Below are 25706 nucleotides of genomic sequence, written 5' to 3' on the forward strand. Positions count from 1 at the left end.
TTTGGACAGTTTCCATTTTATTACAGATTGTCTCTGCAGAAATGTGTAATTTCTGTAAATGCAGGAACAAGCTCATGCAAATGAAAGAAGATGCAAATCAGTAGTATTACAGTCATTGCTTAATAGCAAACATATTAGTCCTTAATTTCATTACAATTGTACATGGATGTTAACTAATCTTTCCAAAAGTTAGAAAAAGAATTGGTAGGCAGTTATGTGGCTTTGGAGTTTTCTCCTTCATAAGGTTTGTGGGATGTTCAGTGTAGTAACTGATTTCAATGCACTTGCTGCTAGTTCTTCAGTGTTAAATAGCAGAAGGTGAAAACGATCACATGCTGACAGATGTGACGACATGGTCCGGAACGATGTTTCGCAGTTCAGGTTGGTGCACCGTCAATGCAGTTTCACAGAGTAAGCAAGCTTTAGAGTCCAGACTTCCGCATCAAATCCACACAAGTATTTGACAATAAATGATTGTGCCTTTTTCATCAGGCACATAACACAAAACATCAAGCTCCAGTTTGGCGAGAACAGCACAGTGCTGCAGTCAGATGCCCTGGTACGAAATCCAGGGCTGCTGTTGCTAAGGGTAACTGTTGCCAGGGCCGGTCTGGGTCACGGCCTGTGTGGCCTGCTCCGGGACGAGCGTGGGGTCAGTCAGGATGGACGTGGATGTGCAGAGGTGACGGAGGGATCTTAGGACAGCTGGGAATAACAGAACATCAACACGGTCAAATAAACGACAATCCCACATCTCACAATCCAGCTTTTCAGACCTGCTGAATTCTTTGATCCGTTCTGCACACTTTAAAACAAAGATCAAAACTTTTGGCTGCACTGATCTTCAGAGAAAAAAACTAAAGTATCTGTAAGGTAAGCAGAGGATTATTTTGCAAATTTATGACAAAAGAGCCTACTCTTCTTAATTAAAGAGCTACAGATTCATGTGTAACATTCACTTGTTTTGCTGTTGTGAAAACAAATTCCTTCAGGTTTTGCACAATGACTCTTTTTTCATAAATACCCTTTACAAGAGTAATAAAGAATATTACAACCAGAAAGTAACAATTATTACAAGGTAATAAAGAAGGATACCTCTACTGATAACACACAAAACAGCTTCTCATATCCACAATAAAGTTAATAATTGTCTATATTGCACTTAGATGTAATAAAGTCATGTTTTTCTTTCATTTATCTACTAAATAGTAACCTATGGCAACACATTTATTATTGAAATGACTCTGTCAATCCATTATCAGGAAGACCTATCCCAGATGCAGCAGGTGTGATCCAGAACTACACCAGGACACCAGTCCAGTACAGATATGCAAAAGCACAAAGGGATGATTTAGAGAGGCACACCAACACTAAGAACTGCATGGACATTAAAATGGTGGTACTTATCTTTTTTTATTCTATTTTGATGTTATTCTAATTATCTGAATTTCTAAAACCTGAGACTAACAAAACAGGTTCCAAATAAAAAGGAAAATGATTGTGAATTGACTTTATCAGGGTCTTTGATGATTTTGAATATGTAGTCTTCTTTGTTCAAGACTGTGAAGGCTCAGTTCCTTCAGTCAGCATATGACATTCCCAGAACACAGGTGGTTGCTCTTCTCTGAACCGATTCTAGTGCAGCAGTATCTTTTTCTAAATTACCGTTTCCCATTTTGTATTTTTCTGTGGCTTAATATCTTTCACAAGACCAGTAATTTATATACAGTATTAAACCATCAGACTACAAAGATCTGAAGTAGTGGTAAAACCACAGAATAAAGTGTACAAAAGAGAAGAATGACAATTCATCCCTCCTTTGTTTTTCTTAAATATGTCAGAAAATTCTGCAACGGACTGGTGTCCTGTCCTTGCGCCCATTGCTTGCCAGGACGGTCTCTGTCTCCCCAGCGACTCCTGAAGTGGATGAAACAGCTGGAAACCGGACTGAAGGATGGATGGATGTAAGCTGATTGTCCAGCTTAAAATACTTACTAGGTCTGAGAGCAGGAAGGGAACAGTACTGATCCAGCCAGGACAAGGTTGTGCGACACAGATCCTCTACACTGGCAGTAGAAACCATCCCATTGTAGGTTTCAAACAGAGGCTCAATGATGATACTGAACTATATTAAAATTTGACTTAAGGAAAGTGATCTCACTTAAGACACTAGAAAACTTTGGCAAAAACAATCTCGGATTCCTACTGTAAGTGTCTTTTGTAAGACGTGTTATTTTTAGGAAATGTGTTCTTACAACCTAACAATAACGTGATAATTCCTTCACTGTATAACTAAATATAGGGAGACAACTCTCTTTCTCTGTAGGACTTAACAAAAAAAAATCACTGCCTCACAAAACATCTAACAAAGGCCACAGCAAGGTCAAGTGACATTGTTACAAGAAATTTTGTAAAGTACCTTGAGGTGGCTGCTTTCAAAAGCACAATATAAAAAAGTTATATAACTTTTAAATTATATTACATACATATCATTGAAAATGTTAGAAGCAAGGCTTTTTACTGGACACTGTGAAACTGCCCAAGGCAAACTGTTCAAGAAAAACGTGCAACTTAAATTAATGGGATACCATTCATTGAATTTCTATTTTGGACAGGGAGATAAAATCCTTGTCCTCTCTGAGGGTTCCTGGTGTGTTCCTTGCACTTTTAATTAGCGTGCAGTGGAAGAGGAAACCAATTCAGGGATACAATCCAAAACTTCCAGTTCTGCAGGGTCTGCGCCCGGACGTAGTCCCGGAACATCTCTCTCATGTGGTCAAACCGCTGCCGGGTTATGGGCACCCCGGTGGCAGGAAGCTGCTGTTGGCACTCGCTGCAGGAGAGAAAACGGACAGTGCTGCTGCCAACCACAAACACTGCACATTGCTGGACGATGGGCTGGTATTGCACGGTGGCCCAGATGGCACTCACTTGATCGCGCAGTTGAGCGCCACCACCTCCTCACGCAACCGCTGGGCCTCCTCGTGCAGCTGGGCTCTCTCCTGCTGCATCTTGCTGATGTACTCCGCTGTCTTCTGCAGGGTCGTAGCTTTGCTGATCTGGGGGCCCAATTAATTAAGAAACACGCACAGTGAGGAAAAGTTCAGGGAAAGGCTGAGGTTTCATTTGTGTTCGCTGGTCATTGCTTCACCATGTTTGCACGGCAGATATCGGGATTATGCAAGAGCTCCCGTCTTGCTGTAGTCATCTCATTTTTCCCCATGTGAAGAGCGCTCCACATGGAAAGTATTTGAAAAAGGGTGTCAACCAGGCAAAAAGACTGAAAACAATGATAGAAGGTGACCGTGTCCACATCAAAATGTTGATGTACTGTAAGTGTGAAGGGACACATGGCTAACAAATCCTGAAGCAAGAGAAAATGCTGGCAGCTTCAATCATTCACCAAATGCTGGAGACTAAATGAGTAAAGTGCATCTACATTATTCTTAAACAATGTCATTTTCTCATAGATCTGCAAAATATCTGCTGTCCACTATAGAATTAATAAAATTACTGGATTAGATAAGTTTTTTTATCTAGTGTTTGATGATTGGATTCATCACACTTTTTTTACTCAAATGATGTTTTTGGGATATTACTTCTTAGATCTGTACAGAACCTACTGAATTTACCCCTTACATAAATAGTTAGGCATTTTTCCCCAAAAGTAATCATCATACTGCATTTCAGGAAGATGATGCAAAAGGAAAATATTTCTATACATACATATATTATATGAAGAGTCTTAAGCCCTCGGTGAAGATGTTGGTGCTTACTTTGATACTAGGTTGGGAGCTTAGTGTTGTCACTAGACTATGCAATGTGTCAAATCCCAATTTGATGTTGAAACGTCTTTTCTGTTCTGCAGAAATATGCGTGATTCTTCTCGTTTCAATCTGGAAGAGAAGGGTGAGAGTGAAAACATCTGTCTCTGCAGCCACAAAACAAATATGCAATTTTGTTTACAGTGTTGTAGCAGCCTTCTTGTCTGAGTTGTGTTCAAAACAAAAACACTAATTAATTCAATCATATAGTATTGCAAAAAAGTCGTTTTCAATTTCATTTTTAAAGAATCCAGCATTTCAATATTTCTGAGGTAGATTAAGGATTATCCAGACATGTACAACACATCAAAACTGGAAGAATGGGAAGCCAGTCATGAGTGAAATAGCAGCTGGTGATCATGACTATTGATTGTTCATTTCAAAACGTTGAGAGTGAAGGAAAATTTAAGGCCTTCCTTAATTAAATTAAAAAAAAGGTAGGGCCAAAATTCCTAAATTAATGACAAATTTCCATTTTCTTCTCTGCAGTTGAAATGGTTTTACCTTGTTCTGCTCAGGCCTGGTTTGACTAGGGTTGGAGTGTGGAGACTGCGGACTGGGGCTTTTCTCAGGAGGGTTTGTTGGGGATATCTGGCCTGAGTTCCTCCTGAAATTCACTAGAAATAGATAAAGACATTGCTGAGATTGAGCACAAGTCAAAAATGGGAAATTAAAATGGGGAATTATTAGGATAACACACCATGAACAGCTATTGGCTACAATAGCTTCACTCACCCGTTTGCATGAGTGCTTTTAATTTTATTTTTTTCAATTAAGTATTTACATTTAAAGCAACAGGCAAATATGTATTCCAAAACCCAGTGGGTTTAATATGCTTATTTTATGCTTAGCTATAAATTCACAAATAGTAATGCAATATAAATTTCATTTAATTTAATATGAATGAGAAATGATCTGAGGAAAACAGGAATTATATAAATTTAACATATTTGGAAAATAAGTTGCAATACTACAACAGTGTGAATTCAGTAAGCATTATACCAAACTGGTTTAAATAAAACTAACATCACATGAATAAAATTGGTCTTTTTTGGTTCTACTGTTTTATAGACACATAGACACCTTACACTTTAAATCACACAAGTGTTAATTTAACAGTTTGCTCTGAAACAGACCTGTTAAAGCAGTTTTCTCATTATATATCTGGATAGGTGACAGCTTTTCAGTCTTGGGTACCAGGAGAGGTGTGGATGTGTGCATGTTGTTCTGCATCAGTAGAGCCGATACAGTGGAACTTTGAGAGGAGCTGGCATTCTGAATTCCAGGTGAGAACTGTGGCATGTGGCTGTGCAGTGCTGGTAGCAGTGGGATCTCAAGGGCCTGAGACAGACTTTGCTGCATCACGGCTGGTGCACCCATCAGAGAGGGGGATGTTCTCATGTTTGTTCCACATGAAGAATATACACCACCACTTGGCTGAAGAAGGAAAAAACAGAGTAAATGTTTAAGATTTCTGTCAATGATCAGCTGATCTTTCAAAGATGTTAATCTAAAACATTCCTAAATCTATGTTCCCATTTGATTGGATGATTGCTCATCAAGAATGTAGAAGTACTGGGAACTTCCTTCTTTTCATAAAGGGTCTATGCAGTTTTAGTAGATGAGCTAGAGTTGCACGCTATAATTTTAGGTGCATGTTTCCTTTTGTGTGTCAACGTTTTTTGCCGATTTTTTTTAAATCCACTTTCACTATGACCCACAAATGGTTCAGCCCGTCACAAAATGTTTTATAAAGTTACAGATTCCTGCACTACTCAGGGCAAAAGAGATTGTGAATGCATCTCAGTCTTGCGGTCTTCACAAAAGCATGCCGATTGAAAGTCATGATAAATACAGTAACAATCAAAAACAAGAATCTTACTGGAGAGCTGGGGGATGTAGACATTTTACACTTAACTTCCCCCCTGGGAAGCTCAAATCCCACTGTTGGTTTACCTAGAAAGAGGGAACGAGGTACTTAAACGCGGGTCAAAGTTAGATGGAATACCAAATCCACTGAATGACATGTTCATTTGCTAACTTACACTCTTGTGTGCCTGTTGAAAGCAGCTTTGCCAAGCAGCTGCTCTGCAGAGGGGAAGCAGGTGGCACAGGAATCTTGGATTTGCCTGCTGAAGTCCCCCCACAGCCTACTGCCATCCTTTGAGGTACAGAGAAGTTATGGTGCATGGCCAGAGAAGGAACTGTTGTCTGGGTGCCGAAAAGGGGAGGGTAACTCACAGGCACTTGAGAGAACATCTCCGGGGCTGGGTACACATGTCCTGGGGTATCCTCTGGCAAGACAGTGGACATCGAGCCTGTGTGAGTGATAACTGAGGATGTGATAGGAGAGCTGTATCGGTACTTCTGGCATGGTGCAGAAAATGAGCCATAGGGCATGGTATCCTGAATGAGGGAGCCCATACTTGGGGGAACAGCTGTTGTGGTGCTCGTATAATGTTTGTTCCCATATGGTGATGTCGCTGCTGACAACTCAGGGGGGTGATATTCCGACTGGCGGTTGTAGTCTACCTCTGCTTTGTATTTAGGGTCAGAGGTCATGCCGCTGTGGTTGTACGGCACCTTGGGCGACAAAGATTGCCTGTGGTAACCCGTGTCCGAGAGAACGTTGGAAGAGGGAGGGAGAATCAGTCTTTCTTCTGGTACAACATTCGCCTGTGAGAAATTATACCAAAGTTCAAAATCAATTTCTTAGTTTTACACAGTGCTCCGTCTTTGCAGAACACACTCACAGGTCAAGGGACTGCACTGATATCCAAGGCGACGTACTGACCTGCACTAGCTGGTTGTTTCCGGGCAACAGAGGCTCTGCTGTCCCCAAGGCTGGTCCTGAGGAGAACATGCTGCCTGCCACACTCCCGAAATACTCAGACTCTGAAAAGCCAGTCTGCTCTACTGGCTGACTGCGATAGCTCATGAAGATATCTGGAACAACCAAACCACATGCATTTGGTTAAAGGAATTTCTGTTTACACCTAACTCAGAAACATGGCGACATGGCTATATTTTGTGTTAAACAAGCTCGCGGGGAAGATCATTTAGTTTTACTATATGATTTAGCTTACTATCCCGGTAAATCCGAGGTTGAAAAGTATTCTATAATTTTAATGCCTCATGGCTCTTGCTCCACCTGAGCTCTCAAGTGCACATCTTAATCGTGTTTTAGATTAAAATAATCAAAAAGATCTGGTTCACTGCCTCAGTTGCCAGTTTTGATGTTGTTTGAGCTTCACCATAACAAAAGCTAGAAGGCAAATAGGTCTTTCAGGATTAGAGTTGAAATTTTCTGGTATGATGGACTAATATTAAAAGACGTTTAGTTAATCTCTACTTAGGGAGGGGGTTGCGGGTGGAGGGCGTTTTCATCAGGATGTCTTTGAAAAAGGGAAGTGGAAATTTCAGCCCACATTTGCTAGGCTTGGCAAATCAATTCTCGTGTCAATTTCAAGCCCTGACTGGGTGGCAAGAAACTAAATGTGTTAAATGTCATGCTTCGTTTTTTAGATTTCTGAAGAAATCTCCGGTCTTGTGATTTTTCATTTTTGCTTAAGTAAATTTTTCATTGCTTACAACAACATAAAAATAAATGAAGTAAAATGTATTTAATAAATAATGCCCATTAACAGGAATGAATCAGTCTTTCAGAATGTATTAGTTTGTGTCCCACTAACATTCTTTCTAGAAATTACCAGAAGCAAAATAGTACTTATTTCCCCTTCCATCTATAAATTGAGTTTAATTCTACGATTCCTGAAACTTTGGATATAACACATCAAGATAGCAAAGTGAAAAAGCACATGTAGTACTGACAGGGCATGCTGGCACAGAGAGTGGCACAAACAAGTCCCAGTCCACTATTGTTGGCACAGGAGGTACGGCCATTCCCAACATAAGCATGACAGCTCATTGAATAGACTTCTTAACCAGGAGGTATATTTGCCAAGACATGCATTACAAGCTTAAGAAGTGCACGAACTGTCACTCTCACAGAATTTCATCTCTGGGAGTAAAGCTAAATTTCCACTACTCGGGATCCTTCCCCCCCCCTCAACTCAATATCCTTCATATTAAAAGTGTACAGAGCAAAGAATGATAATAACCATCATATCAGAAATAAAACCATTCAAATCACATGCAAATAATAATATGAATTCTGTGCAAACAGCAATATGATTGATATCAAATAGCTGAAGACACCAAAATGGGTTTGTCAAGTTGGCCCTTCACAGCAACCATACAGTACATGGGAAATTGCCCAGTGGAGCTATGTTGAGAAGAGACAGCAAACATTTCCATTTGCTGCAACATGGGAGTTAAAGTGTGCAGATCCCACACGCTCAGCTACCATATAAGTGCCAGAATTCACTGATGTACAGTACACAGGTTTCACAGCATTGGTGTGAAGCAACTGACTTTAGAAGCACTCTATGTGTTAAACAACATTAACCAACCATATCTATGTTACACAGTTCAGTGTTGTTGGGGATTTTTACAAATAAGACATTACACAACCCATCTTCTGGGAACTGCAGTTAATACAACCCCTAAACAAGATATTCTTTTAAACAACATTGTGGCGTCTAACAAACATACTGTACTTCTTCCGCTAAACATCTCAGCTGATGGCAAATGCAAAAGAAATAAACAACTGATCCAGTAAACCTGAGCATTATACTGTATGTTCTACATATTAACCCATTGCCAAAGGACACAAATCTGTTCAATTTTCCACTTTTGTCAGATTTCATTCCATCCCCCCTACATCATCACAACATGAGCAAACGGCATGGGACACATTGTTTGACTGTCCGAAACATGACAGAAAACAGAGCAGAGCCAATAGCATGGGAGGGCCTACTATGCAGGCCCAGTGCAGACATCAGTATAGAATGAAGTAAGCATACACGGATTGGCAAAAACTCAAAAGCATATAATTGAGATCTGAAGAAGAGATTTTTCAAGCTTAGGTACAACGCATCATACAGCAGCTATAGGAAGCAGGTCCCTTTATTTCTGAATGAACGCTATTTAAAGGATACGAAAGTAGTACCACATGCAAAGGCAGTGAACCTTGCCTCGTGACCAGGCTCTGCAGCATGTTGTTGATGGCAGGCCAAGGAGCAGGACTGACAAGTGCTCAGAGCCCTGAAAAGGTAGCAGGAGGGTACCTAGCACACAAGGGGGCAGAAGACCCAGCCAACTTGATTTGGGTGGGTACATTTAAAAAAATAAAGAGATGCCAACAAGCAAGGCACACTTCAATCATTTCATCTCCTCCGTTTGCCTAATTTTCTGCTCTTGCAGAATAAACATTTTTAAAAGTCAGCTCTTCTCCTCGATGCAGGTAACAAAAGTGCTTTGCACATAAAATGTTTTGATCTATTGCCAACAAAAGGGAGAAAGCCCACGTAAAATTAGTGAAGAAAATGTAACACATTATATCATGATAGAACACGGTTGTATGCTCTCAAAAAGGTGAGAAAAGAATTGAAAATTGTATATTTTTAAATTATATGCAACCTCTTCCTCAGATTATTAGTAACTGCAGTAATACTAGTATAAAGAAAACAAATTAAAGACGTTCTGTAGTTAGCAACACATTTTCCTGCTTCCTCTTGACACACATTATCTTGTGTGACACCTTTGTAGCATACCACAAAAATTCAACATCTTCTAAAAGTGAGAAATAATGTTCTGGAAAATGTGTGCCTTCTAAGAAGACTGGCCTTTGCCTTATGACAGGGCTGAGAGAAAGGCAGAGTCACTATTTCCAGTGTCACGCAGGAGTTACTGACCCTGTAGTCACCCCCAAAATAAAAAAAACAACAACTTTGACCCACTGAACTACAGTGATCTCAAATCTTTATTAGGAACACTGCAGAGACCTCAATACAGAAGTCCCCTTCCCTTTCTACAGTGGTCCTCCCTGCTAACCAAAGCTCCCGAGACATGAGGTGTGTGGTCAACCACATCCAGTTCCACTTCTGCATTCCAGCGCGGTCTGGCCACCCGCTGACCCCTGCCGGCACCCCGCAGCTTCCCGTACGGGCATCATTAACTGCGGCTCTAGGACCCATTAGAAAAGCTGCACAGAAATATTCCACCAGCTTCTCGACACATCAATACTACCCACTGGTGCCTTTAGGATCTGTAGCTCTCTTAGGGGGGCAGCTGTTACAGTCAGATTCCTCCAGTTACTTGATGTGTCTGAGCAACTCATAACACTTCATTGAGACGGAACCGACGGAGGTAAAAGTAATGACCAGGACATGTTGTAGAGCTACATGGGGTTTCTTGACCTTCTGTACCTGAAAGTGTCCCCTGTAGTCTCTAGGAGGGGGGATTCCCATGCGCATTTTCCAGTACAGCATTTAACGCCACCCACGGCTTTACTTTTCAACTCTTGAGTGCAGTGCAGTAAAATATTTAAATCAAACTTGGTAAACCAAAAAAAAAGTTTCATATATAATCCTACATGGAAGGAGTATCTAACAGTATATCACTGTTCAGAATTCAGTAATGGCAACTTCAAGTACTGTAAGTTTTCATCTCAAAGGACTCCAGAGCACTTTACTAACAGGTGGGGACCCACTCTGTTCACTCCTGGGGTGCCAATCTGCACCAGCAACCTCACTGCTCAGCAGATCACGTTCACACTTCACTTGGTCCATTCAAGGCAATATGTAGGGTTGCCAGACCGAGCGAAACAGGATCTTAGTCTTTGTTTACAGACTGCTTTGTCTGAAAATAATCAATAATACAAAAGTTTCACATTAGCGAGGGAGGAAAGGAAATTCACAATAACCGTCACCATCTATACAAATTGTATTGAAGATTGCAATGCTTGGCCACCCTGCACTGTTCCCTCATGTAGGTTTAAGGAATCTTTTCACAAACAGCCTTTGAGGGATTACTAAAACTCTCCGGAGCTCACCAGCCACGCAGAGCTGAGAGTCCAGAGCCCTGATCACTCACTCCGATGAGGAAATTCTCAATTCACATCCCGGGTGAGGCTGGGGCCGCAGAACCAGAGTGGTCCAGAGAACCCAACTTGGAAAGGACTTTGGATAATAAAGGAAGGTCCAGTGATTTTTCTATAACTGAATGCAAACAGAAGTGTGATTTCTCATTCTTTCTAACTATATTGGCTTCATTTCTGAGAAGCTTTAATGCACTGCTTGTGCCAATGAAGCCATTGCAAGTCATCCTTAAGAATGTAGACACAATGAGTATTGCCCATCTAGTGCCATTATTTCCAATTCCTAGAGCTGCAAACCAAGGGAGGTTTGCTTAGCTGTGCTGGCAGTGAGAAACACTGATGAAAAGAATCTTCTGGTTTACCTCAGTTAATTAAATTTTGGGCAAATGATTAAGTGTCAATCGACAGTACAGAAAGACACCATATAAGATCAGATCAAGACAGAGACAGGAAGGAGAGCAGAGAAAAAATTGACACGCTGTGTCTATATGGGTCTGTAACAATACTTCATGTCTTTCTTCAGTAGAGAAACCTTTCTTATCTGCAAAAGAACCACCTCCCAGAAATGCACTGTTAATGAGACAATGTGACCAAATATTTTCTTATTGATAAACAGCAGATCAACAGGTTGAAAACAAACTATTAAGCAAACAACAACCAACATAAAGAGTTGCTTCTTTTATTACTGACAGATGTAACGGCACTGTCAGTAGGTCATTTCCCAGAGTCCAGCACAGATATACTTCTCTTATCTCAGGGAAAACTTTCCAAGAAGTGGTACTTCATAAGGCACAATATTTTTTTGGAAGCCATGAGTACTTTAAATGGACAGCAACACCCTCAGAGAGAGGTGTATTTCCAAATAGAGACTACATTTCTGCAAGAGGTAAACATACCCTGCAGCTCCACTAGACTTCAAGGAAAAACATACACAAAGAGGAGATCCATAAAACCAGAATAGCACCAAGGAAACCCAGTCTTACCTTCAGATAAAGAGCTAAACACTGTCTCAGAGCGACAGCAGCAAGCTAGGCTGATTTCACACAATTCTTTATGCATGGTACTTCTCACTTGAAGAGAATGAAAGTACTATGTACCAGACAGGGTTTCCTGAGGAGAACACTGTGAGAGAGAGAGAAGTTGCAGCTTTGCTCCATACTCTGTTGTCACATGTCTTCACACAGCTCTCAGGCCGGGTCTCTTGAACGCAGACCTGCAGTGTCCCTGCATGTGCCACTGCAGGCCTGTGTGGTTATCTTTCCATATGAGCCCTCCATTTCTTCCCCAACTCCTTAAAAAGGCTCCTCAGTAGTCATTTCCCATCATTTCCAATGTGCAATATTTCTGGGCATCCTCTTTTGTTTTCTTTCTTGTACCATAATTTACCCTGCATTATGAAGTTTTGAAGTATTAATCCTTCACCATGCGTAGATTATTTTGAATGGTAGATGGGTAGAGTGGGCTAAATAGATTACTACCTACTAATTAGATAATAGCTGCACTATGGTTTTTCAGTTCATAAATACTTCTGTGTGGAAGTTTTTGAATTGTACCAAATGTTTTTTTGTCCTCAAACCAAGAGCTCTTTACGAACTGGAAATCATAAAAGCATAATTTCTTTTTGCACCAATACTGCCTTTGACATGCTATTTCAAGTTCAACAGTTCAGACAGCTCTCTGCAAGCTCTTGCACTACTGACACATCGTTAATCAACTGGGATCACTGTATAACTGAGTGTCTGATGACACTACAGCTCACCCTACCACTTCCTGGGTTTAGAATACTGTGAAATTTACTAAACTAATCATGACACAACTGGAAAAAAAAGTAAGGAAAATTCTTAGGGTTCCGTTTGATTATTAATCTGAACTTTTGACAAGTTTGTGTTGACTGTATTTTTGTTCACTAGTAACATAATAAAGTATCCAACACATCCAAGGAAATTTTTGATGTAATTTATACATATAGATGTAACATCTATCCATTATCGGAAAGCCACTCATCTCTTGTGCGTCTTGAGGTGACCCGGAGTCTATCCTAGAATCAGTGGGTTTAAGACAGATTCGGAGAGCTGTTGAGATCAGGTTACGAATTGGTAATCCTGCTAAACTTGTCAATAAGTATTTGACAGAGGTTCATGTCCTAAACCTTCAGGGCAGAAATTCTACCCTTTTCGGTCACTCTAATGAGTGTAGAATTTTGAGTTTTTTATTCCCAATATGCATATAAGGTAAGTTTGCACCTTAAACAACCTCACTCAACTGGGACAGAGATACTGACAAGCAGGGAAGGAGAAGAAAACAGTCTTTCCTACCAGGAATGTCCATAAAGTCATCCAGGTTAGGCTGCAAAGGCGTCAGGCCAGGCTGGATCATGTCAGCATTGCTGGTATAAGCTGGGGGTGGGAAAAACATCACCAGATATCATTAGAAGGGGAAGACACAGAGTGCATGTGTGTACGAAATGCTCCGGACTCTGGAAATTTCGGTGAATTGGGGGAAACTTCATGTCAAAAATAGTTATACTCAAAACCTTGTGCATTCTCGCGTGAATTCTCTGGATGCAACTTGACAACAGCTGCTTGATTTCTTTCATCGTCGGGTCCTATACTAGAGGAGGATGGGCTCTGAAGAAGAAAGGATGCTCCTACTCACCGTCGTGCCGATCCCCAGCCCATGGGCAGGACTTCTGCGTCATGGTGAACAAGGTGTCCGAGATGTCCGATAGGAAGCAGTCCAGATCAAACATGTGGCTCTCCTCCTGCATCCGCACCGGCTCCGGGAACATCTGACAGGGCCATTTACTCACCCCCTTCCTGTAGACTCCCCCCTTGGAAATAATGAAAAACGGAGAACCTCCGTCACCTGGCGCTTTGTGTTGAACATTACAGGCACGTCGCCCAGCCAGGATTCACAAACACTGACGAAGGGAATGTTGAGTTGGAACTGATGGATGTGCAAATACTGGTTTAGGATTACTGATTACTGATTACTGGTCATACTGGTCCACTTACTCCTTTAAAATTTGCTCTATTGAGGAAGGCCATTTTTTAAACCTTAGCAAAGAAAAAAATCCTTTGACACAACCACTTACTACCACAAAAGGCAAGTCTCAGCTAAAAAAAGGTGATGATCAGCAATTAATTAACATTAATTAATGTGTATTTTAATTGACATTCTTCTGATCAGCATGTCCTGTAATGTCAATACCACTGTATGATGCACACTCTACATTACAATGCTATTTGGTCATTAGACGATGCAGCCACTACTGCCATCTAGTGTTACTAACTGCAGTGAATCCTTGTAGGACAGGTGTCTTTAAAATATTTCCTGGGAGCCTTGTCTTCTGGTGTTTTTTCCAAAACTTGAGCAGCCAATTAACAAATAAACACATTTTATTATATATACTGTATAGTATTTTCTTAAGGTATTTTAGAATTGACTGCTCACAATGTCAACTTTTAAGACTACCTACAGTACAAAACACCCAAGAGCATGATCACATTGCATGCAGTCAATTAAATAATTAACCAGCAGTCAGCTCACTTGTAATTTAACAGTGGAACAAAAACCAGGAAGTGGAGTTGGAGAAGCTTGCTGCAGGATTTATTGCTGCTCGATGTAAGTTATTGTGCATCCTCCACAGTGGACAGCTTTCAAACTCTTGCCAAGAATCCAGTTTCATACAACCAATTCGAGAGACACATGGATGCACTAAGCTTAATGCATCAGAGATCATAACATCAGACATCATTGTTACAGATCACTTCTGCAAGTGAAAAGAAGAACATTCCCTTCTTTATAAAGGTGTATATACTGTAGGATGAGAAGAGTTTTGGATTTAACTCGTTTCATTACATGTTAATGGAATGTTACATGTCAGACGTAGTAATTTAACTTGGCTTGGCATGTCCCACCTTGCCCTAACTGAGCACAGATGCAACTGACTGATTGGTAGCCATGAGAATACAGTTGCCTGATCGTCAGTCAGGTAGTGTATCCCAGGATTCACCCAGGCTTTCACCAGCTCCCTTGACACTGGCAATTCTTCCACTATATGCAGCCATTCCTATAGCCTGCCTGGGAGCATTTTATTTTACAATTCATCTTTAGATTCTCCTTAAGGGGACCTTGCATGCCTGTTCTTAAGTTAAATAAGGACTATCGTGCTGCACGATTTCTCTCTGGCTTCTCTTTGTGTTGCTCAGCCCCTGCTTCTGCCTCCTTGCCATGTCGTCCATACTGTACTGCATGTTTAACTTACAATGCAATGTATAGCTAAAAGCAAACCCAAGACTGCATAAGCCCAAAAAAAGAAAAAAGAGAGAAAAAAGGAACAAGCTATTAAGCATAATTTCAACTGGAAGATGGCAGGAAACCTGAACCTTTCCATTTACATTAAACAAAAGCATTTACTGGATTGCCTGTTTCTATGATCCATGAGCATTCTGGCATTTAAAGACCCAGCGAATACAATAGTAAAGTGTGACTATACTATTGATGATCCACAGCTGAAAGAAAATGATTCATCTCCAGCGACACCCCTTACTGCAATGCCAATGTCCCACAGATGTTTGCTACTGTAGACAGAGTGATACACAAAACACAGATAGGACACAGGTTCCAGCTACTGCAACAATCAGGGTTTAAGAGAAGCACAAAGAAGTGGCACTGCATTACTAAGCGAAAAAAACAAGGTGGTTCGCACAATTTATACACCGCAATAAAACTCGAAATACACATTCAAATAAATTATTCTTCTAGTTAGGAGTGAAACAGAAGTTTCCCAGCCCCTGCTCTGCAGTACGTCACACATACAGCCTATCCAGTGTGCCCTGCAGCTGTTACTGTAAAGCAGAAAACAGGAGTACTCACAGCTCTCAGAAAGCGTGCCAGAACTGGTGCTGTTCTCCTGAAGGTGCCATGGTCCAGCTTTATATATTTAGTTTAAAGCTGCAATTTGAGACTGCTGGATAAATATAGCACCGGAAGTATTTTTTGATTACTTCTCACCTACTGATCACTTTTTTCTTTCTTGCCAACAAAGACTGGAAATGACAGTTTTGTATTGTGTTGAAAAGGGGCACCAGGGGGGAGGAGAGTGGGAGTTGAGTGACTTTGTGTATTTTATTCCCAGAAAACGTTACCATGCCATTTTTCCTGACCTAAATCAAACGGCTCTGCTCACGTGCCACTGAGCAGGCAGGCAGCAACTGGGCTCCACCAGCTCATCAATAACCCGGGGAAACTCCTCAGGTGGAGACTCCAGAAATTTTGTACTGAGTTTCGCCATTAAACATCATGGGAAATTTGGAAAACAAAACTTCTCAGGAAACAAAACCATTGAATTGAAATTACAGAAACAATAGATAAGAAATAAACATTTAGATACTGTCTTATGTGTAGCGTGATATGTAGGTACAGTAGGTAAATTCTTTGAATATTAACTTATAATTTAGATAATGGATCATTGTAATATAATAATATAATATTAATTTAATTTTTATGCAATATTATACGTACTGTACATATAATTAATATACTCGATACTATATAATACAGTATAATTACTCTTTGAGATCTGCATCATTGAGAAGTTTCATACTTTTTTAGCAGGGTGGGGGTACAGATAAGAGCCCATGTCAATAAGCATTTTAACAAATGAAGGGACCCCCAAAATTAAACAAATATGTCAGTAAAAAATTAGGGTTTTGCTGTAAATCAAACATTTGTTAGGTAAGCACTTATATTATACTAATTAATACCATATCCTCAATAAACTTATCATATGTATTTAGAACCATCATAATAGTGATGTATCTAGAATCCCCAATATGTGATATGTCTAGATTTTAGGAATTGTGAACTTGAAAACTAAATGAAATAAAAGCCAGAATTAAGCGCTATGAAAAAGAAATGCTCGATTTGCAAAGAAATTACCATGAGGACCTTTAATATAAATCAACAATATAGATAGTCTAGACTGAAGAAGGCTCCACGGCCAAAACGTTGCGTTTTCTTTCTTCTTTTTTTCAGCATGGAATAAACCTATTACTTGTTCCTTTGCAGCCTACGCATGCTGACGCAGCTACCCTCCTGAACTACTACAGACTGTATACAGGTGTTTCGGAAACAGAGGTGACCGAGAGGAGATGTAGTTCCAATATTCCATTAGTGACGTCACTGAATGACATTTGCGTTCCCTCTCAAAAGGCTCAATTAATGCCTTACTATCTTCAACACGTTTATGTCTGACCTGCACGTTTAGATAAAAAAATACCCACAGCTTTAGAATGTCAGCTGGGAAGTGGGTCAGATTTGATGAGCTGACATTAAGGTCTAACCTAGCTGGTACTGGCACAGTAAATGCGATGAACAAAAGGATTAGCAGCATTATAATAACAGCATTCACTTCATGAGTCACCAAGTGTGACGCACGTCTCTGCACAGGTTTGGGGTTTTCTGAAAGACCTGAATGCTATGGACTTGACTATTAATAGGAAAGCCTCTTGGTTTCCTATTAATTTTACTGTTCTCAAAAATAAGAGGGAAAGTGGCCAAACAAGTCGAGAACTCCTAACCTGCTTTGCACATACAGCAGTCCCTGAATTTTTTTTCAAAACATAAACAAGTAAACATGTATGAGCAGTGCAAAACAACAGATAGATGGATAAGTTATACTGAATGTTTCTTTCTAAAATATAAGATATTGGAGGATTAGAAAAAAACTAAAATGAGTTTACTTCTCATTATTTAAAAATACAGGACATTATCAGACATAATATTTATACCATTTCTTCATAACTCAGTAATTCTTACTTATTTTATAAAAAAAATGGTTCATAGCAGGGACAGTCTTAAGTAAAAAAAAACTTCATTAAATTTACACTTACAAATAAGATTCTGCTCTCTTACCTTGTCTAACATTGACAGCCTACCATTTTTATTTTTTTGGAGCTAGAAAAATAAACAAAAATAACATTACTGATGCACCCAAAGGACAATATTATAATTCCAGAGTATTCTTGTTTCTTTTCCACATTTTCCACTCTATAGTGCTGTCTATTGGAAAGGAACTGCTGTAGCAGACAATCTCCAAACACATACACGAATGGTTCACTCAAGACGGCTTTAAAACATTCGTACAAAAACACCTGTATTTTCTCAACACAAAAATAAATATTATTTTTTGGTACAAATAGTTCAAATGAAGAACTAAAGTAATTTAGAAATGATGTTAAAATGATGAGCAACCAAACTAAAGTAATGATTTAAACATTTCCTATATGTAAATATTCATTCAATATAATACTCAGTGCATAATGTATGCCACAAACTAGCAGTGGCCTTCACTGAATGTCCTCCTTAAACTATTTTGGAATTACAGAAACACCACTAAGGAGCAAACGGAGGACATGCAGACAAGCTCCACTGACGAGCCCACCGGTCATGTTGTTCATCTTCCGACATGGTACAAGCTCTCACGAAGTACAGGAGATTCAGTGCCGATTGGAGTTGAGACATCCCTCACTGACATCGCCTTAAGCTTGAGTCTAAAGAGTTGGGGTCAATGTTTCGCTGAGAAACCAGAGAGCCCTACCTGACCAGTCCCTACCTCAGCGCTATCATTTGGGAAATCAGAGTCACAGTCACTTAGTAGAAATAGATTTAAAATGTTTGTGTGTAGTTCAGGATAGGCTAATTTTTTGCAGTGTGTTTTCTACCACAATAAAATACACCCCATAGGAATAGACTGGACTGGTTACAAGGGTCACAGCATACAGATACATCCGAAATACAGAGCCCAGCTGTAAACATAGATGGCAGTGATGGGCAACACACTCACCCTTTTCTTGTGGTATATCCTCCATTTGTGATATTCTTTAATCACAACTTCAATCCTGCGCTTCCAGTAGCTGCCCTCTAAAACAATAGCCTAAAATAAAATTCAAAAACAAAACGCTACTAACGGCACAAGACCAAGATCTAACAGCAAGAAGAAGGAAAGAATTAAATTGAGGGATTAAATTCTGACATGACTGGGAGTCAACAATCACCCTGGTTCAAGTGAATCACTTCACTGCCTTGGGGCAACTGTATGACACCTCCAAATGACAAACTGCTTACAGACACGGAGGCCCAACACTAGTGGGGAACAATATAGATGTCTCCTGCCTGCAGGGGGCAAGCCGATCTGACCCTCAGTGCAAGGGGTGGGACCGTACCTCTGGTTTGCGATGTGCCTCGGCTTCCGAGCCCTCCAGCGGGGTCACAAACCCACAGACCGGGTTCCTTCTCTTCTCCACGTCTACATCGTGGGCACAAAAAACACAGTCATGTGACCCACAAGTCAGCGTACCTCATGTGGCCAATCACACCAGCTGGCAGAGTGGCTTTCAGACTCCTGCATTGACTACTGTTCAACAGCCTGGCTTGTACGAAAATAAATTTTAAAAGGGGAGGGTATGTAGTTTCTAGGGAAAAGGGTGTCCAGAAATTTGGATCAAAGGAGTGTTTCTTAGATGCATCAAGTACATGTCAAGTCTCGTCATCTGTATCTCAAGTTCTTCATATAACAGATATTAGGCCATTCAGTCTGGCCATTGCAAAGATTTGTGTCTTGAATGTTTTACGTTTCAGTTTTGTTTTTCCAAGAACAATATTCTTGTGTCATAGCCTCATGTGTGCTTTCAACTACGCAGGCCGACGACGCTACGATAAATCTGAATTAGCTGCGTTGTGTCTTTTCAAATAGGCAGAACAGTTGCCGGTGGTCAGCATTGGTGCCTCGCAGCGCTAGGGCCCTGTGTTTCATTCTGGACCTGGGCTGCTGTCTGCGTGGAGTTTGTATGGGTTTTTGGTCTCCCTGTGTTCACCCCCCCCGTGTTAATCGACTTCTGGGAAAACCGGCCCTGGTGCGAGTGTGGGGGTTTCCATCTGTGTGTGCCCTGTGGCAGGCTGGGGTCCCACCAAGGGTGTACCCCACCTTGGGCCTGTTTCTTGCCGAAGCTCCCTGTGACCCTCAATTGGACAAAGGAGTTAGAAAATGATTTTGCTTCTAATATTAATACAAAGCCAACTGAAATACATACACTGGATGTACCAGGCTCTCCATATTCCGTTATTCAGGCGGATTTTGTCCCTCCACAGCAGCCTGAGGCCTTTGAAAGACTTCCACTTCGGGGACACAAGTTTTCCACTGTAAAGAAAAAAAACAGGCATTCAGGAGGATTACAGAAAAGTACAGGCCAGATACTTCCTTTCACTTTTTTATCCTCTCCAGAATTCTGCCTTCTGTATCCCAGTAGTCAAGAGAATAACTATCCACTGACAAAATAGTTTTGAGCCAAGAGCTGAGAAAGGTACATAAATCACCTGGGGAAGTCTTCAGCCGATATTAAACGTTCCATGAAACTCTGTACAGTGTATTTAAAACCTCCAAAGGATAGCAATTCTAAAACCTATGGGATCTGACTCCTAGCCCATACTGCATTACCATTTTCTCCTTGGCTTCAGCACTGTTCAATGAAATTATCTGTCACTATAGTGCGTTCAAGTGGTTTAACCTGACATAATTTACCCTCTACAGCACTTTAGATTTTCAAAACAGCAACTAGAACAAGACAATTCATCAAAACTGTGACAAGCTCTGGTCTCCTACGCTTAATGCATTAATTCTCCCAGATTGATGGTTACTAGGTAGCCAAAAAAAAGGACTTTCTGCATGTGGTTTGCACATGAAACACTGATGAAAACACTTCCATCAGCAAGTGGCAAGACAGAGGAAAAATAAGACATTAATAGCCAAGTTACTGGTACATTGCACAAGGCACTGTTAAATATACCCGCTCAATTTGCATTACCAGGAAGAGTTCAAAGTACTGGTAACTTGACTGTTGACATACAATTTGCTACTAATAACTGAAAAGTTTAAAGCTAAGCTAAAAAGTTCTCTCCGCCTCTTCCAAGTATTACAGCATTTAATAACCGGGTACAATAAAGCTGATTAGTTTGGCAGGGTCAAAATAATCACATGATCATTAATGACAGCATGCTATAGAGAGAATACGGAGGCATGATGGCGCAGTGGTCAGCATTGCCGTCTCACAATGCTGGGGCCCTGGGTCCGATTCCCAAACTGAGGTCCTATCTGTGTGGAGTTTGTATGTTCTCTCTGTATGCGTGTGGGTTTCCTCCAGGTGCTCTGGTTTCCACCCAGACTTCAGAGACATACTGGCAGGTGAACTGGCCTCTGGGAAAATCGGCCCTGTTGCAAGTGCCTGAGTGTCTGCACTGCAAAGGACTGGCCACCCATCCAGGCTGCTCCGTGCCGGCCCCCCCGACCCCGAATTGGAAGAAGCCGTCAGAAAATGGAGGTGTGGATAGACAGAGAACATCTAAAGCAAGCGGACTGGCTACACTTCAGAAACATGAATGGATACTATGTGGAATTGTATTTAAATCAAATACGTCTTAACACAAGGGGTTATGGGTTATGGCACAGTCTCGTAACTACAGCATGTGGTCAGAGCGAAAACCCTGGCTTCTTTCAAGAAACTGACAGAGATCCTTAGATCAATTAGATACTACTTTCCAGGAGGGCTAGACAGGCCCAGTGTGCTCCAGGTGTTTGTTACCTTTCTTATATTCCTCTTTCAATCCAGCTATTACACATAAAAGGCTGTAAATGAATGCTGCCAATAAGCACTTTGGATCAGTTATCCTTAACTTGATTGCCTGCACTCCACCCCCACGTAATAAAACTTAATCAGATTAGAGACACAATCACTTCAGCTTTGGAACTCACACAATAATATATTTGTTTAATTTTCTTATTAGTAAATCCCTCCTACATTCCTTATCTTAAGACTTTTTCTGTATCAAAACACTGCACATTTGTATAACCCCCTTTAGAGTTACAGGGTGGCTTTGCTGAAAGTGTATTTGAGCAATACAGTGCACAATTAAAAGCACTGTAGTATGGTAATCTACACAGACCTCATATTGTGCTAAGGGGGTCATTGACCACTCATTATAGCCACTGTAACTCCAGTGCTGGGAATCAGGCTCTTGCTTTCTAAATCACAAACATTTTACCAAACTAGAGCAAGGTCACGCAGTACACTCTCAATGACTTCTGTGCACATCAATCCTTCACTATTGATATTCTTTCAAGTCAAGGCCAGAATACCACCAATTTTAAATGACAGAATAAACAAAGTGGTTTTAGGGGACTGAAGTCTCAGTGCTGCTTACTCACCATTAGGTCATGAAACTCATGAGCTGTTAAGGGATTCTATTACAGACTGTTTGACTGTACACTAGCATTTACAAATAAATCAGACAAATAAAAAAAGTTTTGAATATGTACTCTATGCACCAATGCAGTGCTACAGAATATATTAAGTCTACAACAAATGTGATTCAGCCAGTACCATATTCATACTAACTAGAATTATTACATTTCAGAATGAGAGAACAAACAGTTATGCAATGTGATATATAATGAACATTGCTTTACATTTGACAAGCCAGCACTGCAGACCTGTAATTCTAATGCTGCTTTGAAACATAAACTCATGACATCGGCTACAGTACATCTAAGTGTTTAATTTGCCTTTCAAACACTCAGATTAGCTCATCCCGAGTTAAATAACCCCCACTATAGGAAAAAGAAGCAACTTCTCCAGGGCTTTACAGTCCTCTCAGAATTCAGCATAGGGGTTTTTTGTATCGCAGATACTAACTTCTGGCTCGATGCTCAAAATGTACAATCTGTTGCATTTCATTGAAATCCACTGTATCTGGGTCTTAGTGCATTTTAAGAAACTGTAGAAGATTGCAGGAAATTATTCCCTGGGAGATTCACTGTTAGGTATTCTAGCTGGGTAACTGAATAAAAACACATGCACTAAATTCTCAACGAATCATACCGCTGCACACTCCAATTTATAAAGTCAACCCAGAAAGCTATATAGCTGCACGTTCTGTAAAGGTGCGAGTCAGAGGTGAGGTGTGGATACAGCAGGGATCCCTGTATCAGGTTATTAGTGTGCATACAGGATTACAGTCCAGCTGGGCTCTCAAAACCTCCATCAGGTTTTTATTATGATTGAATCACTTTACCAACATCCGCCGTCACTTCAGTGCAGAGACCTAGAAAACCTGCAGACACTCTCCAGGACCAGCCCTGAGGACACCTGGACTGTGGACCCTACATCCAGCAGGTAGAGGAAATGGAGGTCTAAAAATCAGCACGCCCAGGGTGAAGCCGAAAGGTGTTGTTGCACCAAGCAGGGGAAAGCTCAAGGCAGTCAGATTACAACCTACAACCTAGGCAGGAACATCAATAACAAAGCTGTCGGAACAATATGACATAAGATAAGGCTTTCTCCAGTAGGTAGAAGAAGGTTTAGGTTTAGCCTATTTCAGAGCTGTTGCGTAAATTAACTTTTAAAACCCTTATAATTACACAGAAACACGCAAAGTAACGTACTCTAGCATCTTACCTGTACGCAAGCGTCATGCACTCAAATAGCCGGGTCAGTGTCGGATCGATGCTGAGACTTCCAGAACTTCTCGGGCCGAAGCTGTAGGTGTGGCACCAAGTCCGGTTCACGGTGTCAAAGTCATAGCCAGCTGGTGACCCACGCTTCCCCCTTCGCGGGGTGGAATCGCTGTGCGGCGCGGACACCATAAAGTGACCGCTGTGGATCACCTGTGTCCGCGACACGGCTCCAGTCGCTTGTCCAGCCCCGGCGTTGACCCCGTGTTCCTCCTCCGGGTCCGAGTCTGATTCCGAATCGGGAATCTGGTCATGTTTGGTCCGTCCGGAGAAACCAGCAGATCCGAGTCTCTCGGCTTTGGCCATTGAACTATTTCATTAACTGTCCGTGAACACTGTCTTTAATTTAGTCAAAAGAGTGAAGCCCTTCACTTAATCCCTACACTGCCGATTTCAGCATCGTAACCAGCACAAGACCAGTTTCAATCACTTGCACCAAAACAAGTTTCCTTGAGGAACAATTCTTTTTTTTCTCTCAAAATTAAGCATCATCTTTGGAGAACAGCATCATTCCGGACGCAAAAGAAGTTTGACGCGCAGAAACCATCTAACACAACTACTAGCTTTTGTGATTCTTTTTAAGAAAGAACCTTCATACCTTTCTCAGGTATGAAGAAGAAATACGGACATAAATAAGTGCAGTTATTTTACAGACCACCGAACACCAGTGCCCTTGCAGAAAAACAACTATCTTCCCGATAGTTACTGAACAATCGAAGCGCTTGTTTCGAAGTTGGAGCTGTTTAATGGTAAACCCGACGGCTGTGTTTTCTCCTCCCAGGGGTAAAGTTAAATTGGCTACACGTGCTTGTGTTATGTAAAGACAGACCTCTGCCCTAAAAGAAGCCGCCGTGCTTAAAGAGACACGTGCTTAAAGAGAAGGGGGCAGGTGAAATGGAGACCAAATCCTACGTACTGTACCTCCTCTGGACTCACATTGTGGCTACTGGAGGAGATTTCTCTGGAGAAGAAACCGTACACTAAAATACATGTTTTCACTTTAGATGATCAAAACCATAAAACACATCCTGATAAAGAGTTTATATGCATCATCTGCCTGTCAGGCTCTCTCTCTCCTACATATTCACACACATTCATATGTACATATGGACTCCTATAATGAGCCCTAAACTCATCAGCTAGGGCTGGTTATAGGAGTCCTTGCATACTGTATGCATAACTCCTACAGCAGCTGGATATTTTAGATAGACCCCTAGTATTACAAAACTGGGACTTGGTTTTGGGTCACCTGAGAATTAATCCAAGATTTCACGCCTGGTCGGAGATTTTCTGATGCTACGATTTTGTTGTCATGTATACTGAGGGTAAAAAGGATCTTGTTACTTATAACCACATAACACATTCACATTCAAGTAATTATTGAAAATCATCCATAATTTTGTAGCAGGCACCCTGGCATTTTATTGAATAGACATGGTATATGGAAATGTATTGTGCTGATTAGCGTTTGTCATCAACAGGCGGTCTAGTGCTAAAGTCATACGTCATGAAGTCATGCTTTGCACCAAGGTTCAGATACTGGCTCATGAATTCTGTCCTACTCCTCTCACCACCCCAGATCACCCACCAAATGTTGTTATTGTTAAAAATAATGACTTGGCAGACGCCTTTATTCAAGGTAATTTACATAAAATAAGCCTAGTATTGTGCAATAAGGTGTAACAATTTGTCAATCAGCTCTAAGCAATGCACATTGTACAGCAGGTGGAAAATGAAGCTGGTGTTAAAAAATGCAAGCAACAGAATCAGCATAACAACAGTAGAATAACCACAGAAATACAACAGATGAACGACAAGATAAAATAAACAAGCAGAACAACAGCAGTCTCATCGTGGCTTCATGGTTCACAGTGAAAACATGACATCATTTTTTATTATTGTAAAGAACATTTCAAAACATTTACAAACTAGCAGGTAAACGCAGTCCTGGTCAGTAATATAAGAGTTTCAAGAGTTTCAAAAACAAGAAAAAAATGGCAACAAAGTCCTAAACAATTGTAAGAAAAATAACACTTCCATGGAGAGAATGGTAAGCTGTTTGAACGCAATAGCTTCATGTAAAACTTCACAGTACGTTGATTTTCTTGTTTTAAGGGGGCAATTGTAGAATTCAGTTTGCTTACAAAACATTGGTCTTTTACGTTTTAAATCGCAGTCTTTTGGCTTGTGGAAATGATAATTAGCAAAAAAGTGTTTTCAAACCGTCTTAAATAAATTCGAAGACCGCTGAAGTGATGATCGCAATGACAGAGAAAACACTTCACTGCTTCTGCAGAGGGGCTGGGCCGGTGGC

The 25706-nt window shown here is 40.8% G+C and overlaps 1 protein-coding gene across 1 annotated transcript; it reads right to left on the reverse strand.

The window, feature by feature from the left end:
• On the reverse strand, window positions 1-24169 carry mlxipl (MLX interacting protein like). The gene is made up of 17 exons (XM_088616599.1): window positions 23337-24169; window positions 19920-20026; window positions 19053-19135; window positions 18674-18763; window positions 17743-17784; window positions 13480-13654; window positions 13140-13220; window positions 6619-6770; window positions 5870-6500; window positions 5707-5780; window positions 4961-5261; window positions 4329-4441; window positions 3777-3896; window positions 2932-3059; window positions 2710-2833; window positions 1996-2125; window positions 1-705 (listed from the first exon to the last, which is right to left on the reverse strand). The coding sequence occupies exons 1-17, from the start codon at window positions 23696-23698 to the stop codon at window positions 584-586; spliced, it is 2835 nt and encodes a 944-aa protein (XP_088472725.1). The 5' UTR covers window positions 23699-24169; the 3' UTR covers window positions 1-583.
• Between the last annotated feature and the right edge of the window lie 1537 nt (window positions 24170-25706).

This window comes from Lepisosteus platostomus, chromosome 22 (assembly GCF_059453375.1).
Source record: "Lepisosteus platostomus isolate fLepPlt1 chromosome 22, fLepPlt1.hap1, whole genome shotgun sequence".
NCBI classification, from domain to species: Eukaryota; Metazoa; Chordata; class Actinopteri; order Semionotiformes; family Lepisosteidae; genus Lepisosteus; species Lepisosteus platostomus.